Source organism: Echeneis naucrates, chromosome 24 (assembly GCF_900963305.1).
Source record: "Echeneis naucrates chromosome 24, fEcheNa1.1, whole genome shotgun sequence".
NCBI classification, from domain to species: Eukaryota; Metazoa; Chordata; class Actinopteri; order Carangiformes; family Echeneidae; genus Echeneis; species Echeneis naucrates.
This window is the reverse complement of record NC_042534.1, coordinates 11,873,076-11,900,176: the sequence shown is the minus strand read 5'-3', so window position 1 is coordinate 11,900,176 and position 27,101 is coordinate 11,873,076. Positions and strand designations below refer to the sequence as shown.

The following is a 27,101-nucleotide window of genomic DNA, read 5'->3' as shown; positions in this document are numbered from 1 at the left end:
GATTTAAGAGACCAAAACAATATAAACCTTGACTCCATAAATCTCAGGAGCCTTCATTATCAGTCTGCTCTCACCATGAGAGATAAATCTGTTTTGTTTTTTTTTTGTCGTTTTGAAGTTTCTACAAAAAGCTGAGCTGAAAGTGTAAATATGTTTTTATTAAATGTAGTTCTGACTTCAGGGAGGGATTGAAAAAACTAGTGCTCTCTGTAAAGAGAATACCTTTAAACAGAAAAGTGTACCGTGGGATGTGCAAATGAATCAGGTTAGCCTGGACATCAGTTTTCTGGTGTTTACTCTCCACTCTTAGGGGATATTTGGCATTTCTGCTGAAGGTTAGTACTTTTACTGTTTGTTTCAATCAAGCTATTATTTTACCTTGTGGATAGACAACAAATAAAAACGACTACAGCACAAGTGTTTGCTTGGTATTTGTACTTTGCGAACATGATAATCCAGTATCAATATTTTAATCAATGAAGAGAACTTCATCTAAATAAAGCACTAGCTGTTGAAGCTTCTTTGATAAGGCTTTAAACCTCCGGCTTTAATATGCAAACAAACCTTCTTGTACCTTTAATCTTTGCTAAACGTTGGACTCCAAACTCGAGTTTATTCTTAATACCTGCATGTCTTTAAAGTCAGTGATTCCAAGTCTTGGCAAGTAGACACAGTTTACATAAATCAGCTTCCTCCCGGTGATCAGGTTGTCCGTGAAACATTCCTGCGACACAAATGACTGCCAAGGTCAGAGCTGTGAGAAGCAAATGCTGCCTTGGAGGCTGACATGCGTTTATTTCGTTAAATGTTCATGTAATCGTCATTTAGACGGTTGAAAATGAACCTACTTTGTAATGTGGAAATCCTATGGAATCAATCCATCCAGCAACATCCTCACAGGTCCACAGTAGGAAATCCATGTTGCCTGTAGGCATGTTGCCATGGAAACTGTTACCTGCCATTAGGTGTTAATAGGCGGTTGCTCCACCATCCGAAACAAATTTTCTTCTATCAGTAAATTGAAAAATATCAGCTCCACGAACAGTGTCTGGATTTATTCTGGAAAAGAGACATATTTTTAAAACCAAAGGTTCACCAAGAAATGCTTTTAAAGCTCAATCAAGTACCAGAGACGACTCGGGTCATTGTTTATTAGAGCTGCCAATCACTTTCTAGAAATTTAGGGCGGCTGGCTTTATGGGCCCGGTGATTGGCTTTTAAATCGGCTATGTCCCGCCCACAAGGACGGAGCCAGCCAATGCAGTTTGGCGCCCGTTTCACAGATGAACAAACCACTTGCTGCGGTGCTGCTCACTGAGGGCCACTCTGCTGGAAGTTTGTAGATCGGATTAAAGCGCAGCACTTCATCCACTGTTAGCTACTTTAAACTCTCTCTGCAGTCCGGGGTCTTGTGGGTCGGCTGAAGGGCTTGGGAGCAGGAAAAAAAAGATACCTGAATCTCCACAATGGCAGCAATTCTCCTCCGGTCGCTATTGAACAAGAAGGTATAGCTAACTAGTGCTCCGTTTTTTTCAGAACAGTTGAGTTTTGGTTGACACTCATGCAGCTTAGAATAGCTAACAACCTGCGCTGCTAGCTAACAAAGTCGTTACACAACACACGTTGCACACGCTTAACTCCTGCTCTTCTGCAAGTGTGTAACATTAATGTTGGGAGCGCACTGGTGGGAGCTATGTGCACCGTGTGTAGCAGAGACAAGTCAAACGATTCTGGTTCATTAGACCTTGGACAATGACTACAACACACGTTAAACTCGTCCAATCCTCTGGTGTTTAATATCTTGCAGGCCCCCCTTCAGCTGGGTCGCATGTGTTACTCCTCCTCCTCCTCGGTAAGAGCAAGCACTGTCACAACCCAGCAATGAATGAATGAATGAATGAATGAATGAATGAATGAATGTATGTTATGTCAGGCACACAAGTGGAGCAAAGCCACAGCCGGCCATCCATCAAGATAACAGCCCAGCTCATACTCTATTTTTGCTTCTTAATATCAGTGTTTGAATTTTTATGAACTCGAGTAATCTTATTGTCTGGCATAACGTTATTAAGCATTGACATTTATGAGAGACGAAAAAAAGACAAAGGTATGTATAATCCTATTTATTTAATAATTCATTTGCAGGACAACATATTTCATGAAGAGAAGGCTGCCTCACGTATCTTGATAGTTTTTAATATAACTTGTAGACCATTTTATTTATTGGCATGGATAATACCCAGCCGAATTATCACTTATGTCATCACTTGGTGTCAGAGGAAAAAGATTGTGACATAAAGTCAAATAAAACTCCACACAAAATTTCAAGTGCATATTTGTTTGAGGCCATAACTCTAATAAAGTAAAAATTTAAAGGAGTGATTCTTGTGAAGCCCAGCCCCCAGCTGCACACTTGTTAACATGGGAGAGGTTCAACAACATTAGGACTATGCATATAAATGTCTCATTGCTCTCAGTGCACTTTGTACTCATCCTCTGTGTCCCAATTCCGTACTGCGCACTAAGTGACAAAGTCTTTAAAATGCACTTAGTTCCCTCCTATAATTATTTGCAGTTATACAAGAAAGCATCATGTGGTTACACAATATCTGCCTTTACTGTCAGACATCACACTGCAAAGCCTCTGCAAATCCACATAAGGGGAAAAAAATTGTTATGACTAGCTAATATTTATTGAAGTAATTTAATTTCCTCTCTACAGTACATTTGGGGACCATTGTGTACATCATCACGCTAACTTTAATGCTATGTCCATCAGGGCTTTAATTGTTAGTTTGTTGAATTCTTATCTGATCGTTTGAGATCTTTTCATAGAAATTTCTTATGGAGCGAACCTGAGGAGATTTTTGTTATTAATAAAACATTAACATAACTGCAGATGGTTCGTAAGAGATGTAACAGCAGTAGACTTTGAATGTATATGTTGTGTAGATGGATCGCTGTCCTTACTGAACTTGGTAATGATGTAATCAAGCAGGGAAGGGATTTAATCATATGCTTCTGTGATCCTCTAGCCCACTACCAAGCTGTTCATTGATGGCAAATTTGTTGAGTCCAACACGTCTGAATGGATTGAAATTCACAACCCTGTAAGTATACATAGATGAATGACACTCAATCTGCACAGAGACTGCAGTAACCAAATCTGTACTAAAAGCTTGCTGTAAATAACCAGTGCAGCTTTGTAATAGCAACCTGTGTGCATTAGAAAAGATAAAATAAATCTTGATTTTCCATTTTCCGAGAAACTAATTTCTAAAGTCTAAAGTAAAGAGCCTGGCCTGCACTTATTTTTTTTTTCCCCTGTCTTCCAAAAGGGATGCCCAGCTGATATAAAGTTTATCAAGTGCAGTTCCATCAAACAACATAACAAACCAGCCAATTTCATCACATAAAATTTAAAACCTGTACAATAGACATTTAGTTATTAATATTAATGAACATGCAGGCAGCAATAGCAGGTAATGGCTTCCCCCATCTCTCAGTCAACTGTATACCTATCTCCTGCTTCTTAGGCCACTAATGTGGTGGTCGGACGTGTTCCCAAAGCAACCCAGGAGGAGATGTTGGCAGCTGTGGACTCCTGTTCCAGAGCCTTTAAGTCCTGGTCTGAGACCTCCATTCTCAGCAGGCAGCAGATCTTTTTGCGCTACCAGCAACTCATCAAGGACAACATTGTAAGGACTCTCACTCGCATGCCTCTGTCAGAGTAAATGAATGGTTGCTGAATGTTTCAACAGAGTTAAAAATTTGAATGGAGATCAAGGAAAAGTGTCAGTTTTTCCTTCTTTATTCCTTAGAAAACTACTGTCTGACGTGTCGTTCTTAATGTAATATTTCAGAAAGAACTGTCTAAAATGATCACCTTGGAGCAGGGCAAAACTCTTGCTGACGCCGAAGGAGATGTATTTAGAGGACTGCGTAAGTAATGCATTGGCTTTGACTTCCAGCCATGTTATTGGGTTTGGATATCCTTATTAGATTGAATACTTTTCATCTTTTGTATCTGTGTCTCCTGATGAATAGTCTGTAGGTCAGAAAAGTCTCGATACCCAGTTAAGTCGGTTAAGGTTTTGTACAAAGAGGCAAGGTGTCCATCATTTGTGTCTAACTATTCACATGCAAAAAATTACTTTACGTTAAATTAATATGCTGCTTTTCATAAAATCTTGGAATCTCTAGTTGTTACAAAACAAATATTTAGTTAGCTGTATTCAAGCAGCTTTGCTACATTAAACATATTGACTAACTTGTTTATTTTTCTGCTATCCTGTAAACCGCTTTGTGGAACCTGCTTGTACTTTCATGCTATATCAAGATTATTAATTATGCAGCTCCCACATCATAGTTAACTTTGGCAGACTTGCATAAACAAGAATCTAGTTGAAAAATTGAAAGAGCCATGTGCACTTAAAAAAAAAAATGATGATATATTTTGGTTTTTACAAGATGGAGCTGCCAACGTATTTTTGTGCTTGGTACAGCTCCCAGTTTTGGGGATGCCCAAATTATTCTGGCATGCTGATTTATAACTTATCAGCTGAAAGACAGGCTACATCTGCAGGTGTACTGCCAGCATGTCAGATTTCCTACAGTTCTGGGACCAATGGTGCTTGAAGTTTTCAAAGTTCTATTACAGTTTTTTCACATGGAAAACAAATCAATTAAGTAAGTTTTCATTTGGTCGCAGCTGAGGTACAAACTCAGTAATGTATTTTGATATTGGCATTAAATCATTCTGTCATCTCAGATAACTCATATTTCCATTATACTTATTCAGAGACATATCCATTAATTTTTTTGCATCTCATATCCCAGATCTGTTTCTTTGCACAGCGGTTTTTATTGAGTGACTTCATCCTTTATTTTCTCAATGCCAGAGGTGGTTGAGCACGCCTGCAGCATTACATCTCTCATGCTTGGGGAAACTTTACCCTCCATCACCAAGGACATGGACACTTATACCTACCGTCTGCCCATTGGTGTATGTGCTGGCATTGCCCCTTTTAATTTCCCTGCCATGATTCCGCTATGGATGTTCCCTATTGGCATGGTGTGTGGTAACACCTACCTGATGAAGCCCTCTGAGCGGGTCCCAGGATGCACCATGCTCTTGGCCAAAATGCTTCAGGATGCTGGGGCACCAGATGGTACACTCAACATCATCCACGGCCAGCATGCAGGTGAGTGTTCATTAAGAAGAACTCAAACTTTATACATGATAAACAATGGGGAAAATGTCAAAGGCTTATTCAAGCCCTAGTCATTTACCCTCTGTTAGTTAGTAAATGGGAAATTTCCAAAATGTGCACGGTCTGTATTACTAAGTTCATTATTATTTTAGGCCTGATTTGTATTTTTTTGTCTGAGGCCTCTGGGTTCTTCAGTCATGTCCGACTGATGGAACACATATAAAGAGGAAGAGGAGGAGAAGGAAGAGAGAATTCACATTATGTTTGTGTCTATGTGTAGCGGTGAACTTCATCTGTGACCATCCAGCCATTAAAGCTATTAGCTTTGTGGGCTCCAACCAGGCTGGAGAGTATATCTATGAGCGGGGCTCCAAGAATGGCAAGAGAGTGCAATCAAACATGGTACAGCAGAACTCACAGTACTCGCATTATTACACTTTATATACTGGTTTCAGTTTTAGATGTTTTCCTAACAACAGTGGCACTCTCTCTCTCTCTCTCTCTCTATCTATCTATTTATAATCCCAGGGATTAGTAACATATTTCATTGTCACTTCCTCAAATGCTGCACAGTCTACAAAGTTGTGTTCTACCTTTCATTTTAGGGAGCTAAGAACCACGGTGTAGTGATGCCTGATGCCAACAAAGAGAACACTATCAACCAGCTGGTGGGTGCTGCCTTTGGTGCCGCTGGCCAGCGCTGTATGGCTCTCTCCACTGCTATTTTTGTAGGAGAGTCTCGTGACTGGCTTCCAGAACTAGTGGAGCGCTCCAAATCACTATGCGTAAACGCAGGTAATTTCATTGGTAGCCATGTCAGTACAAGAACATTATATGTTTAGTTGTCATATATTTTAATTAAAAATTTTGTCTGTGTGGAAAAAAAAAAAAACTACAAAAAATGTCCTGAAGGCGATCAGCCTGGTGCAGATGTAGGGCCCCTGATCTCCCCTGAAGCCAAGAACAGGGTGGAGTCTTTGATCCAAAGTGGTGTGGAAGAGGGTGCCAAGCTGCTGCTAGATGGAAGAAAGGTCAATGTCAAAGGATATGAAAATGGAAACTTTGTTGGACCCACCATCCTGGGCAAAGTTACGGTAAGCTTAAGCTGGAGTTTAAGACAAAGGGTGCAACCTGGCTGCCTATTTTGGCTTCTGGTTGTAAAGAAAAAATAAGACTGACCTTGCTATTTATCAGTTATCTCTGAGATATGTACAAAAAAACTATATTTGGTCATTTTAGCAGGGACCAAATGTTAAAAGGGTAAGCATATTTTCTGGGGAGGTTGTAGTTGAAATTGCAAACAAAGTAACTCACGGGAACCATAAATCGGTATGATGTGTTTGATTAAGCTTGTTATTATTTTAATTAATACCTTGACTACCTCACAACTTTAAATTTGGGGAATTTCAGACTAATTTTTTACTTCGTGGCACTATGCATCAAATATCTTTGTATTTTTACAGTACTGATTAAAACCATCACATTCTGTGTCATTTTCGCCAAACTTTATTCTTTCTTGAGTGCTGAGTGTGGGACATGGTGTCACTAAACATACAGCAAGCACATTTCCTCATATTCTTCAAGTATTTAAATGACATCATGAACTCAGTGTGTGGTTAAAGAAAGCACAGTTTGTTTTTTCCTGAAGATGATATAAAATGTTTGAGAAAACTCTGTGTGATTGTTTTTATATTCTTCACAGCCTGAAATGACATGTTACAAAGAAGAGATCTTTGGACCAGTTCTTGTTGTTCTGGAGGCTGACAGTTTAGATGAAGCCATTTCTTTGATCAACAGAAACCCTTATGGCAATGGCACTGCCATCTTCACCACAAACGGAGCCACAGCACGCAAATACACACATGAAGTAGACGTTGGCCAGGTAAGTTACTTTTCCAAAGGCAGGGTAGAGGGACACTAGTGATGCATAAGAAAAGGATTTGCCCTGAAGGACTAGACTTTGAAATTGGGGGACAACTGCTCACCTGTATTTTCATCCTCAGTGAATCACCCATATGGAATGACTTGAATTTAGAATCACTTCATCTAAAAAAAATTACTTATTTATGCCTTCCTTTATCTGTTCTTGAAAGGAATATAGAGCCGATTTAGTACAGGGGTTAAAATGGAAGTACGGTGTATTAACTTTTTTAAAAGGGTACCTCAAATCACCTATATCACTCTGTGACTGAGAAAGTTTGTAACATAGAAAGAAAAACAAATGGGCTAGCTAGCAGTTGTTTCAGGTTAGAAAAATAAGCTGAAAAAGACACAATTGAAACGACACATGGAGGTAACGAAAGAACAAGTGGATGAATGAAAAAAAATTATGAAATAAAGATGTATATTAGTAAGTGTTCCTGTTGCTTAGCAACCACTGCACAGTATGTGCAGGCAGCCAGGAGGATCTACTTTTTTGTATATATCAAACAATGTAAAATCAGATGTTGTGTGTCTATTATTTTCACTTTTTGCCATACTTTGACTATTTTATAAAAGCAATAGCTCTCTTCAGTCTGTGGTATGTGGTTATTATTTCAGAGTTTTTGGCCCTCTGTGTCGCGTTGGCCAAATAATGCTCTCTGTGATAAAAGTGCATACCATGGCATATTGTGAACTATTGGTAAACTAAACACGCTTATGCCAAGTAACTCACAGAGAACATTCTATCATCCATGTTGTTTGTACATCTCAAGTAGTAATGTAAGATTTCTTATTCCTGCATATGTGTTTAAACAGATTGGTGTGAATGTGCCCATCCCCGTTCCCCTCCCCATGTTCTCCTTCACCGGATCCAGAGGTTCATTCAGGGGAGACACCAACTTCTACGGCAAGCAGGTAAACTTTTAGCAAGAAACCAAAAGTGTTCGGCCATCTGAAAAACATCGAAATTGGAATATGAGTGGTTACCTGACAGCAATTTTCTCTTAATCCCCAGGGCATCCAGTTTTATACTCAGGTCAAGACGGTAACATCACAGTGGAAGGCTGAGGATGCTACTGTTACTAGCCCAGCTGTTACCATGCCAACCATGGGACGCTAAATTTAAAATGCCAGTGTATCCATAACCTTCGCTGTCTTCTCATATGCCTTAATTCCAGAGGAACTTTAAGAAAAAGGTTACATGTCTTTTTCACTCCACACATAAATAATGGAGGTGATAGTTGGTTGACATTTGAACTTCCGGGATACTGCTGTTGGAACAGACACACATTGATACAAATGAGTCTGCACATGGGGACAAGAGTTAGAATTTTTCTGAAGAATTGGTGCTGTGAGTCTCTTTATGGGTTTGTTGTATTTTTGTACCTGTTTTCTCCTCTCTATCCTGTACTGACAGGATTGGCCATATTGTAATTGCAGTGAATTTGTGTCATGATCCTTTATGTGCTCTGGTATTATATTTCTCATAAAGGAGAAATCCCAATAATCAGTGATTCTGCTGCTGAGCAATGGCAGCTCCTGTCTTCCACAGGTTCTGTATCAGAGCACTTGGCAGATTCTTCAAAAGCATCATGAAACAATTGTCACATTTATAACAGGACACATTCACTCTGTTACTCCAGTTATCCTGAAAGGTTGTTGCTTAACTTTTCCAGATGCAGCGCCTACTGAATATTGTCCAGCACTAGGGTTAGTGTGTGCACTTTGTCAGTAGGGGCCTCATTTCTACACTCAACTGTTGGTAATATCTTTATTTCTGTGGAATTGAAATAATATTAAGAAACCAATATGATGTGCTCTTCCAAGTGTTTGGCCTACTACAAACATGTCCCCTTCTTACAGCTTTGGTTTTGTAAATGAAAATTAGCATTTAGGAATTTTCAAGTCTGTCATGAACGATTAGAATAAAGACACTGTAATTTGACTCAATTGAATTGCAATTTGTGTTACAATGTCCCTCTGAATGTGTCCCAATTTTACATACTGTTCATTCCACATGAAATAACATGCTGGGGCCTAAGCTGTGCTCATCTAAAGTCTGCCTAATGGCCGTCGGTGATGTTCGGACTTGACTTTTTCTTCTTCAGCAGCGCGCAGCCTGTAATTTCCCCAGTGTTTTGACTGAAACATCAGAGATAATATGCGCCTGCTGGCAGAAAATGTAGCCATTGACACCTCTGAGAGGGACAGGCCGTCCATCGTTGTTCTGTTCGGTTACTGATGAATGACCCGCTCAGCTCAGTCAGCATTTACCGGCCTGTGACGTCACGGGCAGCCGGCGTGAAGGGCACGTTAGCGAGCTGGACATCATGGTGAGCCTCAGCTGTGTCTGTCGCGCAGAAAGCCCTTCGTTAAGCTACCCCACACCCCCCGAGCTGTCTGCTTTATTGGCTCCTCTGCTGGTTTTAACTTTTCCCGACTGAATATTAGTTGGTTAACGAACTCATGGCGGCGCGTGGCAGCTAGCAGTTAGCTAACTAGCTTGTTGACAAGTTCGCCGACGCTGCCTGATGTTTTATTCATTCATTATGGTTGAACAGTTGACAGTTTACAGGGCCGACAGGCTCAAACTGTGGGTATGTTGATTATTGTACGTGTTAGTGTGTAGTGACATGATCTCACAGTGGCCGTCATCGATGTGTTTGCCACAAAGTCAACTGCAGATATTCAAAACACTACCGGTTCATCAGCTGTTGGTGCTCTCGGCTGCTAAATGATCTCAGATCATTCGGGTCTTAAGTTTGTTTTGTGAGAAAGCTGAGGAGCAAATACAGCATGAGTATTTCTGTCTGGACTCACATGCAGCGAGAGGAAAAGGACTGATAATAAATTGAGCAACTGTTCACTGACAGTGGATTATTTACTCCAGAAACACCCGTTTTCCTGCTTCGTTTCTGTCGATGCTGCACGGTATAAGAGGTTGCTTTAGTGAGAATATAGAGAAGTTTCTAGACATAACTCACAGAATCATCCCGAACCAAAGCACAACTCTTTATACGGTATCCCTGAAAAGTTGCTTGTGTCTAATGTCATGGTTTCACCTGTTTGCTTCAACCATCTTTCAGATTACAGGTGGCCATCGACCAACTTGTCGAGATCGGGATTGAACCAAATGTCCAAACACACATACAGCCTGTTAACTTTGGCATGTATTTTTATGTTAAATGATGGGGAATTTTGTTCAGGAAGTAACAATGAGCTCTTCAATCACAAAAGTAAATGCTCTCCTCTATAACTGTTATTCTTTATAACAGACGACACTTAGGTTTAAATGACATTCCAGTGATAAATAACTGATATTTTCTCTATCATTCCTGTGTAATCATGGTATTGTTGCAGGGTTCCCACAAAGCAGTGCTTCACTGAGGATTTTGAGACATCAAAATTCTTCTGGGTATCTTGGTTTTGTTGAGACAGGCTTGACTTGCCTAATATTAATCAATTTAAGTTCAACATGGTGAAACTGTGATTTTTATCTAAGTTGTCCACAGAAGTCGACTCAGCAGGTAGAGAGGTTGACTTTGGGAATGTGTCCTTGTGGTTGGTTAGATGGCACAACAGGGAGTGGCCAAAGGGCCTGTTGAAAATAGCTTGATTTCTTCTCACTCCTCTGTTGCTTGTCCTGTTATAATTTGACATCTCCCAGTACTGGTGAGAAACAGCCGGAGCTGCTCTGTTGAGCAGTGAAATTAAATAATACTCTTACAGGGCTCTAGTGAGAGGACCTTTAAGTTATTTTCTGATTCTACAGAGTGAAGATGAAGCCCGCTGTGCCTTTTCTACTCCTGGTCCTGCTTGGCATGTCAGGGCTGGGTCCAGCCCAGGTCAGGTCCTCACTTCTGGACTTGGCCAACAGCATCGGGAGCGTCCTTCCCAGTCTCAGCCGCCCTGCAAACCACAGCCGTATCTTCTATGCAGTGATGTTTGATGCAGGGAGCACAGGCACCCGCATTCATGTTTACACCTTCATCCAGAGTGACTCAGGTAATGATGGGCAGAGCTAGCCTCTATCCTGCTTCCCTCTACTCTTTTACTTAATTCATTTTATCAGCTTCCAGGTTGTGAATTCATTTCATTCATAGGTTATAGATACCATAACACTAATGACATTGACTATATGAATGAGATGTGAAACACTTTAAAATTGCAGTTGATTTACAACTTGTAACACGCTGCTGTTCCATTCCTCACATTTCCCTCTCCCTGCAACCCCTTTCCCTCTCAATTTTGTACACCTCTGAACTCTTAATTCAGAGGCCATATGATGATACTTGACTTAATTTATTTTCTTTTCAGTGATAATCCTATTTTGTCAAAATTCAAGTGAACATGCTTCAGCTGGAATAAGAGGATATGTTTTGAATATGTATGCAAAGCAGATTTGGGTATTTTAATGCTTTTAATAGCTTCTGCATATTTGATGTGGGTGGATCTTCTATCTTTTAGTGGAGCTGCCTGTTTTGGACAATGAGATGTTCCATTCTATCAAGCCTGGTTTGTCAGCATATGCTGACTTCCCTGAAATGGTGAGTTCATTGTCAAATTCAATCAATTATATTGAGCTGAAGAGAAAAGGTCTGCTGGCATCGGGATTGTATTCACAATTGCTGCCAATAGCCTCTCTGCAGGGAATCATGTTGGTAATGAAAAGTAAGTAGGAAGTGACAAAAGCAAAATGACAAGTAAAGATTCAAGAACTTCCAGCCCTGTTGATGTTCTGTAGTGACTACAGTCTGTTTTTAAAGGCGGGACACACAGTGAGGATGCTGTTGAAGGTGGCCAAGAAGACTGTGCCTCGCCTGGAGTGGAAGAGGACTCCGGTGTTCCTCAGAGCAACAGCTGGACTTCGGCTGCTGCCCACAGAGAAAGCTCATGCTCTTCTGAATGAGGTAAGTAGAGCATGATACTAAGACATGAGAGTAAGATTATGTATAACACTTGTGTATAATACAGGAGTTGGTCAATGGATTGGCTGACACTTTCAATGGAATGTGTAACCTTTTATCCGGTGAAGGAGCAGGAAAAAAAGAACAAACATTTACAGTGCTATGGCAAGTGGTACAGAGAGGAGAGGAAGAAGAAGCATTGTTATCAGAGTGCTGTGAGCTTAGTGTGGATGGCTCTTGTGGAGGGGATAAGATTGTAATGGATGACCCTGGGGCACCTTGGAGGATAAATTATACTTTATTAATCCCCCTGAGGGAATAAATTAATCCGTTCAAGCTGGGGCACCTCTGGATGAGCTGCCGTTACAGTAGATAACATTAAGGCTGGTTTTCTGCTGCTCTCATTCTCACCTCTCTCTGCTTTCCTCGCTCCCCTCTCTTTTTCTTTCTCCACAGGTTCAACATGTGTTTGTCGAGTCTCCTTTTTTAGTCACTGACAACTGTGTCACCATAATGAATGGGACAAATGAAGGTAACGTCTGCCCACCATCTGCCCTGAGAGGCAGCACATCCTTCAGTTATCATAACCACACATGTTCTTTCTGCATACTTTGTAGGTGGAATCAGTTATGTTCCTGCCCTACTTTTAGTGTGCTGTTTGAAGTGTATAAGGAATATTTGTTTACTGCAGCCATTTTACTAACCTCCATAAATTATTGCTGTCTGTTTTGTTGATACTTAAGAAAATTAAACACCACAAAGTCGTTGTGACCTTAAAAGGCTGTAATTATGTGGAAGAAAATGTTAGTGTCTGTTGTGCCACAGTGTAGTTGATTTGTCAGCATTTTATCCTTTCACCCTTTTTCTGTAGAATTACAGCACTCCCTCACATGCATGCACATGTTTGTATATGCGAAAATTTGTCATCAGCTTTTTTTTTTTTTAATGATTGGTGCTTTGCTTTTAAAATTACCGTTTTCTTATTTGCTAATTTTGCATGTGTAGGTATCTTGGCTTGGATATCTCTGAACTTTCTGACAGGTAAGTGGAGTCTCTGACATGACACTGAATACATTTCCTCATCTATACTTGTTTTTAGCTCTGCTACTGTATATCCTAATTTAACTTGGTGCCTGAACTCAGTGTCTTATTATATATCCTTGCTCACAAATAGAGGCTGAATGTACACAGCTATAATTACTTTGCTTAAGGTGGATTGGTCTGATCTTTATCAGGCTCAGTGTTGGGAATTTATACTTTTGAGTTGCACGTGTGTGCCCAATAGGCCATTATAAAGATATTATCTAAGGTACAACTCATCAGCTCTTTTCTATCATGGATGCTGGATTAAATAGGGAAATGTTTTTAGGTCACCTTAATGCACAAACCAAGAAGACAGTGGGAATATTGGATTTGGGAGGAGGATCTACACAGATCACTTTCCTGCCAAGACTGAGGGTCTGTTGTTTGTTTGCATATTTAGTGATTTCTCTCCAATTGAAATGTAACACTTTTGATTAGTGGCCCAATATGTCTTTCATATTCCCTGCAGAAAACCATTGAAACTGTTCCAGTCACTGATTACGTTGCCAGATTTGACATCTTCAACACAACATTTGAATTGTACACTTACAGGTAACAGATAATGTATACATATTTAACAAAACACAGTAAGTCTTCACTGAATTAAGAAATGATTGCATCAAATCAGTTCCCGATTTAATCTCTTTTCTTGGCCATCTCCATGTATTTCCCTGTTTCTTTATCTTAATTAATTTTTGTTTACATTGTGCTCCAGTGCCTCTGACTTAATTATTGTAACTTCACTCAGATCTGTTATTAATTAGGAGAACCTCTATTATCTGTTTAGTCATTGGGTTGTGAATAATTGTCAGACACCATTTGTTTGGCCCATTTTCAGAATTACTTATTAGTTATGTATACAGTCTGTACCTGGCTGGTTTTGCAACCGCATTAAAACTGTTTGACTTTGTCCAGCTACCTGGGAAATGGACTGATGGTAGCACGGCTGGCCACGCTCGGTGCTTTGGGCGGAGAAGGTAATGTTCTAAACATGAAGAAATGGTCCTCTGTTGCCATTAGCTGTGGGTCAGTGTTCATTGTGACTTTGTCTCTGAAGGATACTGCAGCGCGTCACTTCTCCAAGCACACTCCTGTTCTTTAACTTCCTGCCTATTTCTCCCAATACCAGGAGAAGGTTGTAACAAAAGAAATGTGTTTGTGTGATGCATTTAAAGTTTTCCATTCTGATTAACAGTGCGAGGAGACCGTCAGATGAATCCCCAAAGGTTCTCAGTGACAGCCATATTAGCGACGATCGAGGTTTCTGACTCAGTTTGAAGATTTTGAACAAATCATGTCCATGTTCTCCCAGGATTGGAGTGGCAAGTTTTCAAAAGCCCCTGCCTGCCAAAGAAGTTCAGGGATGAATGGAGCTTTGGAGGAGTAACCTATCAAGTGAGCGGGGACCCAGAGGGTAAGATCCAATTGAAATATAAGCAGGTGTGAGAAGAATAAACCTAAAGCTGCTGCTTGTGTGGGCAAATATTTTGAAACATTCCTTAAACCGAAAAACTATGAATTAGATTTTATTACAGTTTTGATCAAAATATGTGACCAAATTTTTTAATGGCAGGCAACAAGGAGCAGAAATGTTAGCAAGGCCTATTTAAAGTGCACTTATGCAACTTTTTTAAATAGCGCTCCAACATAAGATGCTTAATTTATCACTTTCTCTGTGTATTTCCAGGGTATGCTGGATTCAAGTTGTGTTATGAACAAGTGCTCAAGGTCGTGAAGGGCATTATTCATCAGCCATATGAGATCGAAGATAGCAATGTTTTCTATGCATTCTCCTATTACTTCGACAGAGCTGTGGAGGCAGGTCTTATCGGTTAGCCTGTGCGCGCACACACACACACACACACACAAAACCTTTGTACACACCTTACATAATTATGCAGAGCCAGCAGGATGTTATTACCCATTCCAGTGCTAGACAGAAGCAGGAGAATGTGAGTCATCTGCACCTGTCTCAGTGGATTTGATGAGCTATAGGTGTGTAGTTATTAGAAAAATTGCTATCCTCTGCTGGCCCACGCTCAAAAGGCCACACGTTCTATTATCAGTTATTATGGAAATTTTCAGGTAAATAGCTCTTGTCATCAATGATATAGCATTTTAAACGTAAGTAAGGTGACTCCAATCACCCCGTTGCAGATGGGGTCCAAGGAGGGACGCTGGAGGTGAGAGACTTCAAGAAGAGAGCTAAAGAGGGTGAGACATGCAAAGGAATGCATCGTTACTATGACAGATGTGCTGCTTCCTGTACTTGAGACACAATGTGCATTGCAATAGCCTGGACTGTGCTATCTGAAATCCTGCCCTCATCCTTTCAGCAGAATACAGATGGCTGATTATCCAACCTGACAAGTATCATTCCCTTTTTCTCTGCTCAGTGTGCAACAAAATGGCCAAGTACCCTCTCAACAGTCCTTTCCTGTGTATGGACCTGACCTACATCGCTTGTCTGCTAAAGGATGGGTTTGGCTTCAAGGAGAGCACTGTGCTACAGGTGAGTACCGGAAGTGTTGTAATTCTGTCAGTGACGGTGGTTCACATAGCTCAACTCACTTGAGAAAATACATGCAAATGCATGCATGCGCTGCAAATAATGAGAATACAACCAAATAAACAATGCTAATCTTTTGACAACCCGTGCCCTGCAAAGACATCACCAAATATACAAATACAACAGAAAGCACAATTGTACTGCATATAGGGAGTTTTTTTTTTTTTTTAGTTCATTACAAACATATTGTCAGTATTTGCAGTATGTTTGTATATTTGGTTGTGATCTGATCATTTGCAGCATGTTATGAAATGTATGAAGATGTTCTGTAAACTTTGCCTGTGGTTTGCGCATGTTTTCCTGAAGTACGTTGAGCTCTCAGGTAATGAACAGACTTTGTAGACTTACGCACATCAGTGAAACACAAGAAATGGACAGAAAGTTACCTGTTGGGAAAAACCATACCAGGCCATTAAAAAAGGTGTCATGTTTCAATGAATTATAATCGAACACAAAGACACGAGTATGGGGAAGTGTAAAATGGCTTCCAAGAAGTTTGTGTTGTCCTCATTTTAACCCTAGTTAAAGGAGAGATAATTGCACAGACTCCTTTCCACCTTCGGAAAAGGAGCATTACCTCAGACCACGAGGATAAAACAATTTCTATTCTGAAATAAAGTGTAAAAAAAAAAGATATTTTGACACACGCATTTTGTTACTTTTTTACTTCAATAAATACAAAAGGCATTTAGTGATTTGGTGTTGTACTTTGTCCGCTCCTAGTTGACCAAGAAAGTGAACAACGTGGAGGCAAGCTGGGCTCTGGGTGCCACACTGGAACACTTCCACAACCTGAAGATCCACTGAGGAACAAACACTGCTGATTTAGGTGGTGCTCAATAACAAAAAGTAATGGACACTACCTTATCTAACAACCCTAGACATCTGGTGTTTGTCTCAAAGGACAGAACAAACCTCATGAGTAATTCTTAATCTCTTCTTAACATTATTTTCTGCTGTTAATTTATTCATCCTTAAATTAGCAATGACTTGCCTTATTCAGCAAACAAGTGAAACACTCAAGGTTGACATTTGAAAGAAAGATGTTACCATTTACACACTGGATTAATGGACATTGTACATTAATGGATACACACAGTTTGTTTTACTTGGGGTGATAAACATGATGGCCTGGCCTCTTAGGCTGGTTGTGCTGTGCAAGACCAGTGTTAAACTGCAGCAACATGAGATAATGTGCTTTAGCTGTTTTCAGTAGTACTGTTTTGTTACTGCTAAAAAGAATAATGGGTATACTCATGCCTGGTACATTTAAATTTGCTAGCCATTCATGTCAACCACTAAGTTTTGGCTAAAATCAAGTGGGACCAAAGCTGCATCTGAACCCCAGACTTCTGTTTACTTCATGGATGCAAAGAATGATGCATGGTCTTTATACCATCATAAACTTTTCAAACCCGTCTCTATATTTCTTTGGGATCCGTTTTCAAAAGCATGAGGAAGAAGGTTGTACAAACTCTGCCTTTTTCACACATGTCAAAATAAAACCATCATTGGCTGCTAATTACAAATATCTACATGGGTTTAAGTCAGCAATTAATCTATTTACAAGGGGATGTCTATGCTTACTACTCTGAGTCTAGTGCTGCTGAAATAGGCAGTGTGTGACATTTATCCCGGCAGACTACAGCAGTGCCACCACATCTTCTCCATATGCATGGCCTTCAGTCGTCATGGTCACCAGCTCATGTGGCTGAGAAAGAACTACCACCGAGTCTGCAGAGCCTGTGAAGAGTGACATCAACACAAAGGCAAGTTCAAAGAGGAGAAACCATCCGGTGCCATGGAGACTGCCCAAGATGCCAGTTGTCTCATGATCTACACCAAAGGCCAGTTCTAAACATTAGGAGATGAAACGTCTTCACAGCTTCACTCGGTTATACTTGCAGGTTCAATGAAGGGAAACTAATGCAGTTGAGACAACCAGTGCCAAACACATTAGAAGTAGACTGTCACAAACAGTGATTGAAACGCTTAGGAAGACGCTAGTAACACCACAGACTGACTCAGCACCTCTGACACTAACAGTCTTATGAGCTTTGCTTAAATTAGTGTTTACTGCTGAGCTGTTGTGTTGTCAGATGTTATCATATTTTGGCTACCTTGTATGTATTGTCTTTTCTGCTGTACGTGTGCAAACACCTACCTGGTGATCTCAGCATAGCATGATGAAGATTCATGGGTTCCACTGTTGTTGTCATAGTGACCATACCATCTCCACTCTCACCATCTGCCTCCAGCAGGCTGCTTTGTGTCAGAGCCTCTCCTGTCAGTGGAAAACAAACTTTTCTTTATCCTGTACTTAATTGCCAAATAAGTATAAAATGGAGAGTGACAGATGATGTACTTGATCCACAAATTAAAAAAAACCAACAACTTAAAATCCAAAAAATTTATGTTCAAACTTAGATCCTTATTAGTAACTTTCTAAGTGACCTTTTGAGTTCATTGTGAGGTATTCATACAAACAAACAATTTAATAATTCAACTAACACCTATGTGTAAACTATCCCTCTATTGTGAAGCTGTCTTTTTTTTCCCCAGCTTTTACAAAAGATTTGCCTCTTTGGGGAGGCTGACCTGAATAAATCTGTTGTTTATAATTAGAGCTTTGGCACCGGTTATTCTGAGGTGATTCAGCTGTGGTGCTTCCCCACTGCTACAGAACTGTGACAAGGAAGCAAATGCACTGACTGCTCTCATTGTTTCACGCTATAAAATTAATTTCCAAGATGATTTTTTTCCCCCCAAATCGGACCATATGTTGGAATGTAAAGAGCTCAATGAGAGACATCCTTCATTTAAAGAGGTACTGAAACTGATGGTAAGATTTGTGACAGGATTGAACTTGGGTTAATTTCCCCCAGCTGCAGTAGAAGATTTACTCAAGCATCCACTCGTTTTCTCAGTAATGTGTAAGCTGAAGATGGAAAGACATTTGAATAATGCAAGAGAAGCTTTAAGACATGAATGTGAATTACAGGGCCTTTTTAACTTGGAGATGACATACTTTTCAGATAATTCCAACCACGTCAAAAGATACCTAACAGCACTCTTTTTTAGGTGGACTTGTGTTGTTTTTTTCAAAGATCTGTATTTCTTTAGGTTTTGTTCGGTATCTTTTTTCAAAGCTAGGAGCAGCCAAAAATAATTCAGCTACGGGCCGTGGGAAAAAAAAAAAAATCTAAATTAGAATGAAACATTTTTAAGTGCTAAATGTAATTAATAATTCAAGAAACATAACTTGGACCAACATCATCTCTATGCAGATTTTAAAATGTATGGACTGCTTGAAGCTACATAGTACAAGGATTTGCATATCCAGCTACCAGACTGTGCATGAGTGAGAGAGAATACAGACCTGTTTCTCTGCTTTCACTGCTTAGTCCATCCTCTCCATGTCTCTTCCTCATGTGGACATTCCTGCTGCCAGACTGAGAGAAGGTCTTACCACAGATGCCACAGTGATGCGGCTTCTCACCTGGGAAACAAACACAAACACACAAACAAACACACACACCACAATGCGATTCCTTCTGAACTGAGAGAAAACACATAAACACTGATCAAGCCACATGATGATATACTATATCTGTAGCACACTAATTATAAGAAAGTGCTCAGCTGTTCATCTGTACACTCTGCCCCGACTCACCAGAATGTACGAGCATGTGTTTTCGTAGACTGGAATACTCTGCAAAGGATCGCCCACAACCATCTGCTTCACATAGAAAAGGCTTCTCTCCTGGAAAGAGCAACGTGCCACCCACATACTGTTTAACTCCATAATGTAAAGACCTATCATAGTAAACTTATAATGGCAGAACTGCAGTGAATGTGCTGCTATTGAGTGCAATAGCCCAAAACAATTAGTGTTGAATGCTGCAGATTTTTAAAAATATGTTTATAGATCTTGTTTTCCCAGACATTTGGTCATGGTCATAAATATTTGGACATTGACACAAATTTGAAATGAAACAATCAAGATGTGCTTCAAGTGCAGACTTCTAGCTTTAATTTGAGTATATTTCTACCGAAGTGAATTGGATGAACTATAAAGTGTTTCAGGCAATGTTATCTGCTTATATTCATCCAAATGCTTCAGAGCTCATTGGATGGCACTTTGTGGTGCAGATGGACAATGACCCAAAGCATAATGCAAAATAACCAAGAGTCTTTTGAGGCAAAGAACTGTAATGCTCTGCAATGGTGAATTCAGTCACCTGGGCTGAATGCAACTGAGCATGCATTTCAGTTGCTGAAGACAAAACCGAAAGAAAAAGTCTGGTGATGTCTTTGGATTTCAGACTTCAGGCTGTCAATGATAGGAGATCATTTATAACCAAGTCTTAAAAGTGACTATTTGATTAAAGATTATGTTTGTCCAATTAGTTTTTGTCCTTTAAAAAGGTGGAGGGCAAACATATAATGTGTTGCAATTCCGGCACCTGATTTGGATGTAAATACCCTCAAATTAAAGCTGGAATTCTGCATTTAAAACACATGTTGATTGTTTCATTTCAAATCCATTGTGGTGCTGTAGAGATGCTGAGATGCTAAAAATTGGGTCAATGTCCAAATATTTATGGACCTGACTGTATGAGCAAAATATGTAGGGTGTGGCTGGTTTGCTAAGGCAATTGTGGATCAGGCTATCAAAAATTTTAATGTCACCCTAAATAAAATATAACAGCACTGTTATTCATTACGGCAGTGAAATGGAGACGCCGCCGTTGCTGACTCTTCATTTCTCCAACCTTGACTGCACCGAGGAAGCATTAAATGAGGAGAGTCAAATGGCCTTAGTCAGTTATTACTTGTAGCGTGTTTGGGTTTTATTTGCCTTCCTGCTCCTCACCTGTGTGTATACGTCTGTGGTTCTTCAAGTTTCCGGCAGTGGTGAACTTCTTGCCACAGTTCTTTTCCTTGCAGATGAATGGCTTCTCACCATTGTGAGTCCTCATATGAACCTGCAGCCTCTGGAGCACGTAGAAACTCTTCCCGCAGCCCTCTGCTCCACACCTGAACATTCTGTCATTCCTGGGAGCCAAGATAACCAAACAAACATGCTATTATGTTGAAATGAAAGAGCAAAAATATATTCTTTTTTATTTTTTTGATTTCCTGGAGATAACAGACCTCCTGCAAAACAAGTGAACACTAGTTTGTGGCTTTTTCTGTTTTGACTGCCTCTACCATATAAATCCAGTGAGAAACACTATCAAAGGTATCATCTTTTAAGTTACATTTTCTAGGTCTCAAAAGCCTGGAAAATAAACGTTATTTTATCCAGTATTATATAGCAAATGTCAATTATATTTTGCTAAAATAAAAGGGTACTTTATTGTTGGACACTTTTTAGTAGTATTGTTTGAAAATGTATGCATAAAAACACTGTAAATCCATGTTGTGTACAGTTTTTTGGATTAGCTGTATGTCGTCAGGAGCTATGATTGGACTGCACATCACCGAAGTGTACAATGATGAGTATAAAGCATGAAACGCTATACTCTATAGCCCTCAAACTTAGATTATTATTATTTTTCAATTTAGAAAATGTACCCAAATTAGCCAAAGGGTTGAATAATACTGTTTGGCAACAGCATCATGTTGGGCCCAGTGCCTAACTTCATTATCCTCCATTACTCTGAGCAAATATGTTACCTGTGCGTTTTGAGGTGATATTTGAGATGAGCCGGCCAGGTAAATGTCCTGCAGCAACCCTCAAAAGAGCAGCGAAGGATCTGCTTGGAGAGGGGGCGGCTGGTTCGAGACGGCAGCTCTGGCTTGTCCCCGTCCGCAGTCAAACTGTGTGTGTGGTCACCTAGGAAACCAGATGAGGAGAGTGAGCAGGGCTGTGAAAAAAAGTGCCAGGGTGCATAAAAGTTAATCATCCAAAAGTAACTCAGACCTGCTGAAAACCCACAGGCAAAACAGCAACCCGAAGCTCAGTGCAGTCGCTTCTTTTTAACCTGCTTCAACTCCCAACTTTGAATGCCCCTAAACACATCAAAATTAGCTTGCATCCTGCCAGCAGTAACACACTTATAACTGATACCCCATTGCTGAAACCTGCTTAATCTAATGCACATAGGAGGGAGCCATTACAGGACACAGACAGGAGTTTGAGGCTCACACTGAAGCCAGTGTCACTCTGCTGCAAAGATCTCATTTAACAATGTACAAAGTGCTTTAAGGCTTCTCTTAACTGGTCCACTAGCTCAGAATAAGCTGACAGAGAGATTGTCTCCAAGACAACCAGATCCATGTACTCCATCAATGAGTCCTTTTTCCTTCTCTGACAACTCCCACTTGACCATAATAGAAATATAATGGGATTCAGTGTATAATGGAGAGAAATCATAAAGCGGTAAAACAAGCATATGTCTAACAGTCCTTCGGAGCTTAAACTTAATTAAATGATTGCACAAGTTTGGTCTGAAGCAACATTTGAATCACACTTTATGACAGAATTGTTTGGAAACTCTTCCCAGTATCTCTCTTGCATCAGGGTGAAGATGCACTAAGGACGTGTCCTCCACAACCATGTACCAACATAAACTCAAACTATAGCCTCTTTCTATCTTGATTTAAATTGGGATTTTTAACACGATTGAAACATTTTAGACTAAGATAATAGGACAAAAAAGCAAAACAAACCATTAGAGACAGACACTTTTGAGGATGAATGCGAGTAAACTGTGGAGCCAATAAGATTTAACCAGGACCTCCAGCGGCAAATTGACTCAGAGTGGTTCAAAGATCAGAGATGTAGCCAGGAGTCTTAGTGCTTTGAATGTCATGGCTAACTTCTTTATCTACCAGGATGCCTGTGGAGGGAAGGTAAAATGGGCTGTGATATTGTCCTCACTCTCCATGTGGGTAAACAGCTTGATATGGCACTGTGTGCTAAGACATCTGTTTAAAAGTCCCTACAGACTGAGAGATCTCAGCAATCTTAGAAGCTTATTGCTGGCCACACTGCAAGACATGTGTCAGACATCAAGGCCGATTGGCAGATATTACCATGATCGACCCCTGAACTGTTGGCTAAAAACCAAAATGAAACAAACCAAAGCACGAAAATAAACCCAAGTAGTGTCTGAAAGTGTTTTACTGATGAGTGCGCTGTATAGCCCTCTACATACAAGTCCATGGACAGTGAGGAGGGAGAACTCAATGAGTGACACAACCCGTTTCTTGTCTCTGAGCAGTTGCCAAGCAACCAATTCTGATTGGGAAATACTCCAGCCCTGGTTATATAAAACCTCTGAATAAGTGAACTTTGGTAAAAGCTGGATTTTTATAGCTTTGGAAATGCATGGCTAGCTTTTCATATTCAGTGTACCGAAACATGAAGTTCCAACTTATTTGCATCTGACCAGTGAATAAGCATGTTTTCTAAAACATAAGACGATTCAGAGCCATGTGCCATTCTACTGTCCTTCATATTGCATATTTCCTGTTGCTTTATTATCTGACCGCTTGTCTGTCCTCCTTCCTGTCTGGTCTTTGGCTCCTGCTTTGCTGCTTGTCTTTCCTCTTGTTCCCCCAGATCTTCTCTTTCTGTTTCTTTCTGCTCTCTCTTGCTCTCAGGTCTGCATTATCCATATTACTGAATGCACATTAAATCATCACAGACACACCACACCACTATGCACTGAAGCAAGATCAATGTTTCACAATAATGTGGTATTTACAACTCTGCTGGATAATTTTTTTTCAAGCAGACTTGTAAATCTATCTAAACAAAATCAATTTGACCTAGAGATGAGTGCTGAACATAGTTCAGTAAGTGACTATAAAACAAAATTTAATCTCATCACTGAGCTTATTTCTCTTCTGTCTTTGACACCTGACACAAGAACGTATCATTTGGAATGTACTGCCTCCCATACACAGGCTTTGTTTTTTAATATTGTCATATTTTTTATTTAAGAGGATATAATACCAGTTGATGGGCACCATTATATAATATCTACAGTATATAATAATAATAATAATAATAATAATAATAATAATAATAATAATAATAATAATAATAATAATAACAATAACAACAACAGTAGCAGTAGGCAGTTCCCTCCAATGCAGACACTATTACCACTTCTCACATTGATGAATGGCATTATAGTAGGATTATGTGTTATGTTTGGGTTTACTGTCCAGTGTGAAAGACACCACAAACATTTTTGGCTGTGGTGACAAGACAAAGTGACTTTACCATTACTGACACTTGCAGCTCTGGCATCTTGGCTGGCCTTGGCATCTCTTGCGAGCTGGGCACGTGTGGCAGCAATCAGGCTGTCGTGTGCCAGCTCCTGAACCCGCAGATACCAGGGAGCACTGCCATCTATCCCATAGTCCCCTGATGAGACGCCCTCCTCATCATCCTCCTCAGCGCCATCTGCGGCGAAGATCAGGGACTCTGAGGAAGCTGTGATGCCTGAAAGGGAAATAAAGGCAGAGAGAGAATTGCTGTGAAACAAGATATTCAAGGCCAAAGCAATAATCTGCAAGATCATCAGTGGTATGAGCCCCTTGAGGTCACATTTCTGAATTCATTACACAGAAATGTGACCATGGCTGAGCATCTAATGATGCTCAGCATTTTAAGATTTAATGTTATGGCTTCACTTTGAAAGGCTGAGAGGATGATAGCCAATAGACATGCAAATATTCAAAAAAGCTATCTGTCTTTATTTTGAATCAGGACCTAGTGTAACAATAGACAGAAAATGATTGTCTGCAGATTTTATTTTATTTGTTTTAATATCATTTGCTTCTCCCACTGAGACACACACAGAAAACCACAGAAAAGGCCAAATAAAACTTTTAATCTCTTCTGCCACAAGTAAATAAATTATATAACCAACCAATCAATCAAGAGATGGAGAGGACAAAGCATGGTTACAAGATCAGAATTGGACCTTTAATGTAAAACAGTCTCAGTTTTACTTATAAAAGTCATCATAAAGAGGAATAATGTCTGGAATGTCTTCATTATCAAATGATCACAGAATTATTTTTTCAGTTGTTCAATTGGCCAACAATATGTGAAGAAGGAAAAGTAAGGGCTGTTACTTTGCTTCTGCTTTAATTAGGCTGGAAAAAGAGGATTTTTTCCTAATTCAGATGTTGCTAACTGGTTAGTGCTAGAATTAAAACATGAGTGTTCAGTTGATACCATGATTACTCTCCAAATGTGATGCTTTGTAGGTGTGACTGTGATAGCAGATTTGTGTATTTACCTTTTGCAAGATTCAGCAGGACATAGGAAGTGTTGTCTGACTGTTGTAAATCATGGAGGATGGGTGGGGGGCTGGGTGAAGCCTGTGGGTGAGAGTGTGTATGAACCACTAAAGGGCTCCGCTGCGACACACCTCCGAACTCGGAGAGCGAGGGAGAACTCTCAGGCTCGTGGCTCAGACCTCCATCTGAGGAAGAAATCAGTGTTTGTTATACAAGACATGAGAGGTGCAAACAATTCAAATGTGAGGGGTGCTCTGGGAGTCATTTTGATCAATAACCATTCTGAATGTACATGTACATGTCCTAGCAAACTCAGCAGAATGGGCAAAAAATGTATTGTAAACAAAAACAGAAAATATTTGCAAAACTTACTTTGTAAATGTCAAACTAATGAAAAAAATGCAGCTGTCACAAATAAATAACAATAGATAAACCAGTGTTTTCTTCTTCTTTAAAAAACCGGGAACTTAATAGGTCATAGAAAAACAGAAAAATAAATAAAAAATTGGGCTAAATCTACAGTCAGGGAAGAACAACTTAAACTTGATGGACATACTGTATGAATGGAAAAGTAAAAAGTGTGTAATTTGGTGCAGAGTTAGATAATAATCTGCATATAGGATTGTTCACCCTTGACAGAAGTGTCTTTCTAGTTATATTTAAAATCCATTAACAGGAAATCACAGAGAGGAACAAATTGATATGACACATAAATCCAGGTAGTTAAATGGAAATTCTATGGATGCTGAAACATCTTATGCAAACTAGAGTCCGATGAAGCCTCTCAAAGATTACTGTAATAATGTAGGATTTAAATGCACTCAACCAAGTCTCAAGGAAAATACATCCTGTGAAGGACGAAACAGTATGACAAACTGTAGGCATTAACAGATGCTCAGATTCAGACAGTTGTTCGGTAAATGCATCAAAAGATTTTCGACCTATGTTTTTTTCTTTGAGGATACTGAAGACAATTCTGATCACATGTAAACAGAGGTGCAGCTGAGATGAATGTCTCTGAAGGAAACATACTGTGGATTCCTTAAACCCCACCCCATTCTGGTTGGACAGTTTTGAGTGCTGACATTAAACGTCTATTCAAGTTGTAAGACAGCTTTGTGCCCAATAAATGAATCTCAGTGAGCTGCTGCTTACCTGTGAGCTCCAGCGGGCTGCACAGTGAACTCTCAGCTGGAGCCAGCAGAGGCAGACAGGACTGTTTGGACTCTGAGTCCTCCAGCCCCTGCACCAACGGGATGGACGCATTTTGAACAAACTGCACCAGCAGCTGAGAGGAGACACGCAGGGACACACAGGGACACAGGTATCAGGACACGAACCTCATGCTGTCATTATAGAGTTTCCTGGAGAACGTAAAAATAAGTTACCTCCGGTTTGGAGTCAAGCTCATCAGAAAGCATGGGTCACCCTGTGTGGAGCCTGTGACAAAAATCAGATTCCTCTGACACAGAAAAAACACCAGCGATCACGATTTTCTGACTACAATCGAGTTAACAAGCATGACTTACCTCACTTTGAACCTGCTAAGTGGAAGATCTTTCGTCGGTCATACGCTCGGGGTGCAGGTCATCTTTGAGCCAAAGCCATCACACCAGCTCTGCGGTCAAACAACAGGACAAACCGACAACTGTCACGGAAACGCCGCGGCTTTGTTAGCTGACATCTACCGTCTTCACGTTAATCAACACACACGGTCCGGTGAAAACTGCAGATAAATGTAGCTAAAAAAAACCCTGACAGTCCCACGTCAGCGTGGCAAACAACCAGTGAAAAAAACGGAGAAATGGCAGTTTGTCGTGCTAACTTAGCTAGCAGGGTTAGCAGTTACCAAAACTAGCTCCCGGGGATAACAGGGCAGATGTTGGCTGTCGGGCTTCAATATCCGACCCCTGACGGTGAAACATGCAGAAAGTTAACCCCGTTAATCCTCTGGTAGCCCGGCACGGATTCATTACCTTGTATTCGTATCCGCACCGGTATCGTAGGAACAGCAGCTCGCTTAAAATTTGTCTCAAACAGAGTGGCAGATTTGTTCTACGGAAGCGCCAGTGGAACAATTTTAGGTCATTTCCGCGTATTTCACAAAATGGTATCGTGTCGTTGGCGCCATCCCGC

General features: G+C 40.2%; 3 protein-coding genes across 6 annotated transcripts; 2 read left to right on the top strand and 1 right to left on the bottom strand.

Annotated features, from left to right (window-relative positions):
* The first annotated feature begins 1,371 nt into the window (after positions 1 to 1,371).
* LOC115037785 (methylmalonate-semialdehyde dehydrogenase [acylating], mitochondrial-like) lies at positions 1,372 to 9,076 on the top strand. Of its 2 annotated transcripts, none has more exons than XM_029496510.1 (12): positions 1,372 to 1,505; positions 1,808 to 1,852; positions 3,036 to 3,110; positions 3,537 to 3,698; positions 3,864 to 3,942; positions 4,902 to 5,204; positions 5,494 to 5,615; positions 5,819 to 6,008; positions 6,126 to 6,307; positions 6,916 to 7,095; positions 7,953 to 8,051; positions 8,152 to 9,076. In XM_029496510.1, the coding sequence occupies exons 1-12, from the start codon at positions 1,467 to 1,469 to the stop codon at positions 8,254 to 8,256; spliced, it is 1,581 nt and encodes a 526-aa protein (XP_029352370.1). In that variant the 5' UTR covers positions 1,372 to 1,466; the 3' UTR covers positions 8,257 to 9,076. The 2 variants fall into 2 exon arrangements, with proteins under 2 accessions (XP_029352370.1, XP_029352371.1); XM_029496511.1 differs by having other exon boundaries at positions 1,808 to 1,867.
* Positions 9,077 to 9,364: 288 nt separating this feature from the next.
* On the top strand, positions 9,365 to 18,348 carry entpd5b (ectonucleoside triphosphate diphosphohydrolase 5b). Of its 3 annotated transcripts, none has more exons than XM_029496180.1 (14): positions 9,366 to 9,469; positions 10,909 to 11,141; positions 11,604 to 11,683; positions 11,903 to 12,046; positions 12,500 to 12,575; positions 13,049 to 13,084; positions 13,413 to 13,501; positions 13,596 to 13,678; positions 14,042 to 14,103; positions 14,439 to 14,540; positions 14,814 to 14,957; positions 15,284 to 15,340; positions 15,523 to 15,638; positions 16,419 to 18,348. In XM_029496180.1, exons 2-14 carry the CDS (start codon positions 10,916 to 10,918, stop codon positions 16,500 to 16,502), a joined length of 1,299 nt encoding a protein of 432 aa, XP_029352040.1. In that variant the 5' UTR covers positions 9,366 to 9,469; positions 10,909 to 10,915; the 3' UTR covers positions 16,503 to 18,348. The 3 variants fall into 3 exon arrangements, with proteins under 3 accessions (XP_029352042.1, XP_029352040.1, XP_029352041.1); XM_029496181.1 differs by lacking the exon at positions 9,366 to 9,469 and adding an exon at positions 10,779 to 10,808; XM_029496182.1 differs by lacking the exon at positions 16,419 to 18,348 and having other exon boundaries at positions 9,365 to 9,469; positions 14,814 to 14,944.
* znf410 (zinc finger protein 410) lies at positions 16,352 to 27,040 on the bottom strand. The gene is made up of 12 exons (XM_029496179.1): positions 26,942 to 27,040; positions 26,495 to 26,583; positions 26,354 to 26,405; positions 26,121 to 26,253; positions 24,965 to 25,150; positions 23,938 to 24,159; positions 21,378 to 21,537; positions 20,572 to 20,753; positions 19,369 to 19,458; positions 19,075 to 19,194; positions 17,860 to 17,979; positions 16,352 to 17,438 (listed from the first exon to the last, which is right to left on the bottom strand). Exons 3-12 carry the CDS (start codon positions 26,384 to 26,386, stop codon positions 17,338 to 17,340), a joined length of 1,347 nt encoding a protein of 448 aa, XP_029352039.1. The 5' UTR covers positions 26,387 to 26,405; positions 26,495 to 26,583; positions 26,942 to 27,040; the 3' UTR covers positions 16,352 to 17,337.
* Between the last annotated feature and the right edge of the window lie 61 nt (positions 27,041 to 27,101).

Bases quoted from the DNA above. Each gene is read 5' to 3' on its own strand.
- LOC115037785 (XM_029496511.1), top strand. From the start codon at position 1,467: ATGGCAGCAATTCTCCTCCGGTCGCTATTGAACAAGAAG. The intron at 3,943-4,901 runs GTAAGTAATGCA...TCTCAATGCCAG, and splicing joins AGATGTATTTAGAGGACTGC to AGGTGGTTGAGCACGCCTGC. The intron at 6,308-6,915 runs GTAAGCTTAAGC...TATTCTTCACAG, and splicing joins CCATCCTGGGCAAAGTTACG to CCTGAAATGACATGTTACAA.
- entpd5b (XM_029496180.1), top strand. From the start codon at position 10,916: ATGAAGCCCGCTGTGCCTTTTCTACTCCTGGTCCTGCTTGGCATGTCA. The intron at 11,142-11,603 runs GTAATGATGGGC...TCTATCTTTTAG, and splicing joins CTTCATCCAGAGTGACTCAG to TGGAGCTGCCTGTTTTGGAC. The intron at 12,047-12,499 runs GTAAGTAGAGCA...CTTTCTCCACAG, and splicing joins CTCATGCTCTTCTGAATGAG to GTTCAACATGTGTTTGTCGA.
- znf410 (XM_029496179.1), bottom strand. From the start codon at position 26,386: ATGCTTTCTGATGAGCTTGACTCCAAACCGGAG. The intron at 24,160-24,964 runs GTAAATACACAA...TTTCCCTTTCAG, and splicing joins CCTGCTGAATCTTGCAAAAG to GCATCACAGCTTCCTCAGAG. The intron at 17,980-19,074 runs GTCTGTATTCTC...TTCCACTGACAG, and splicing joins CAGTGAAAGCAGAGAAACAG to GAGAGGCTCTGACACAAAGC.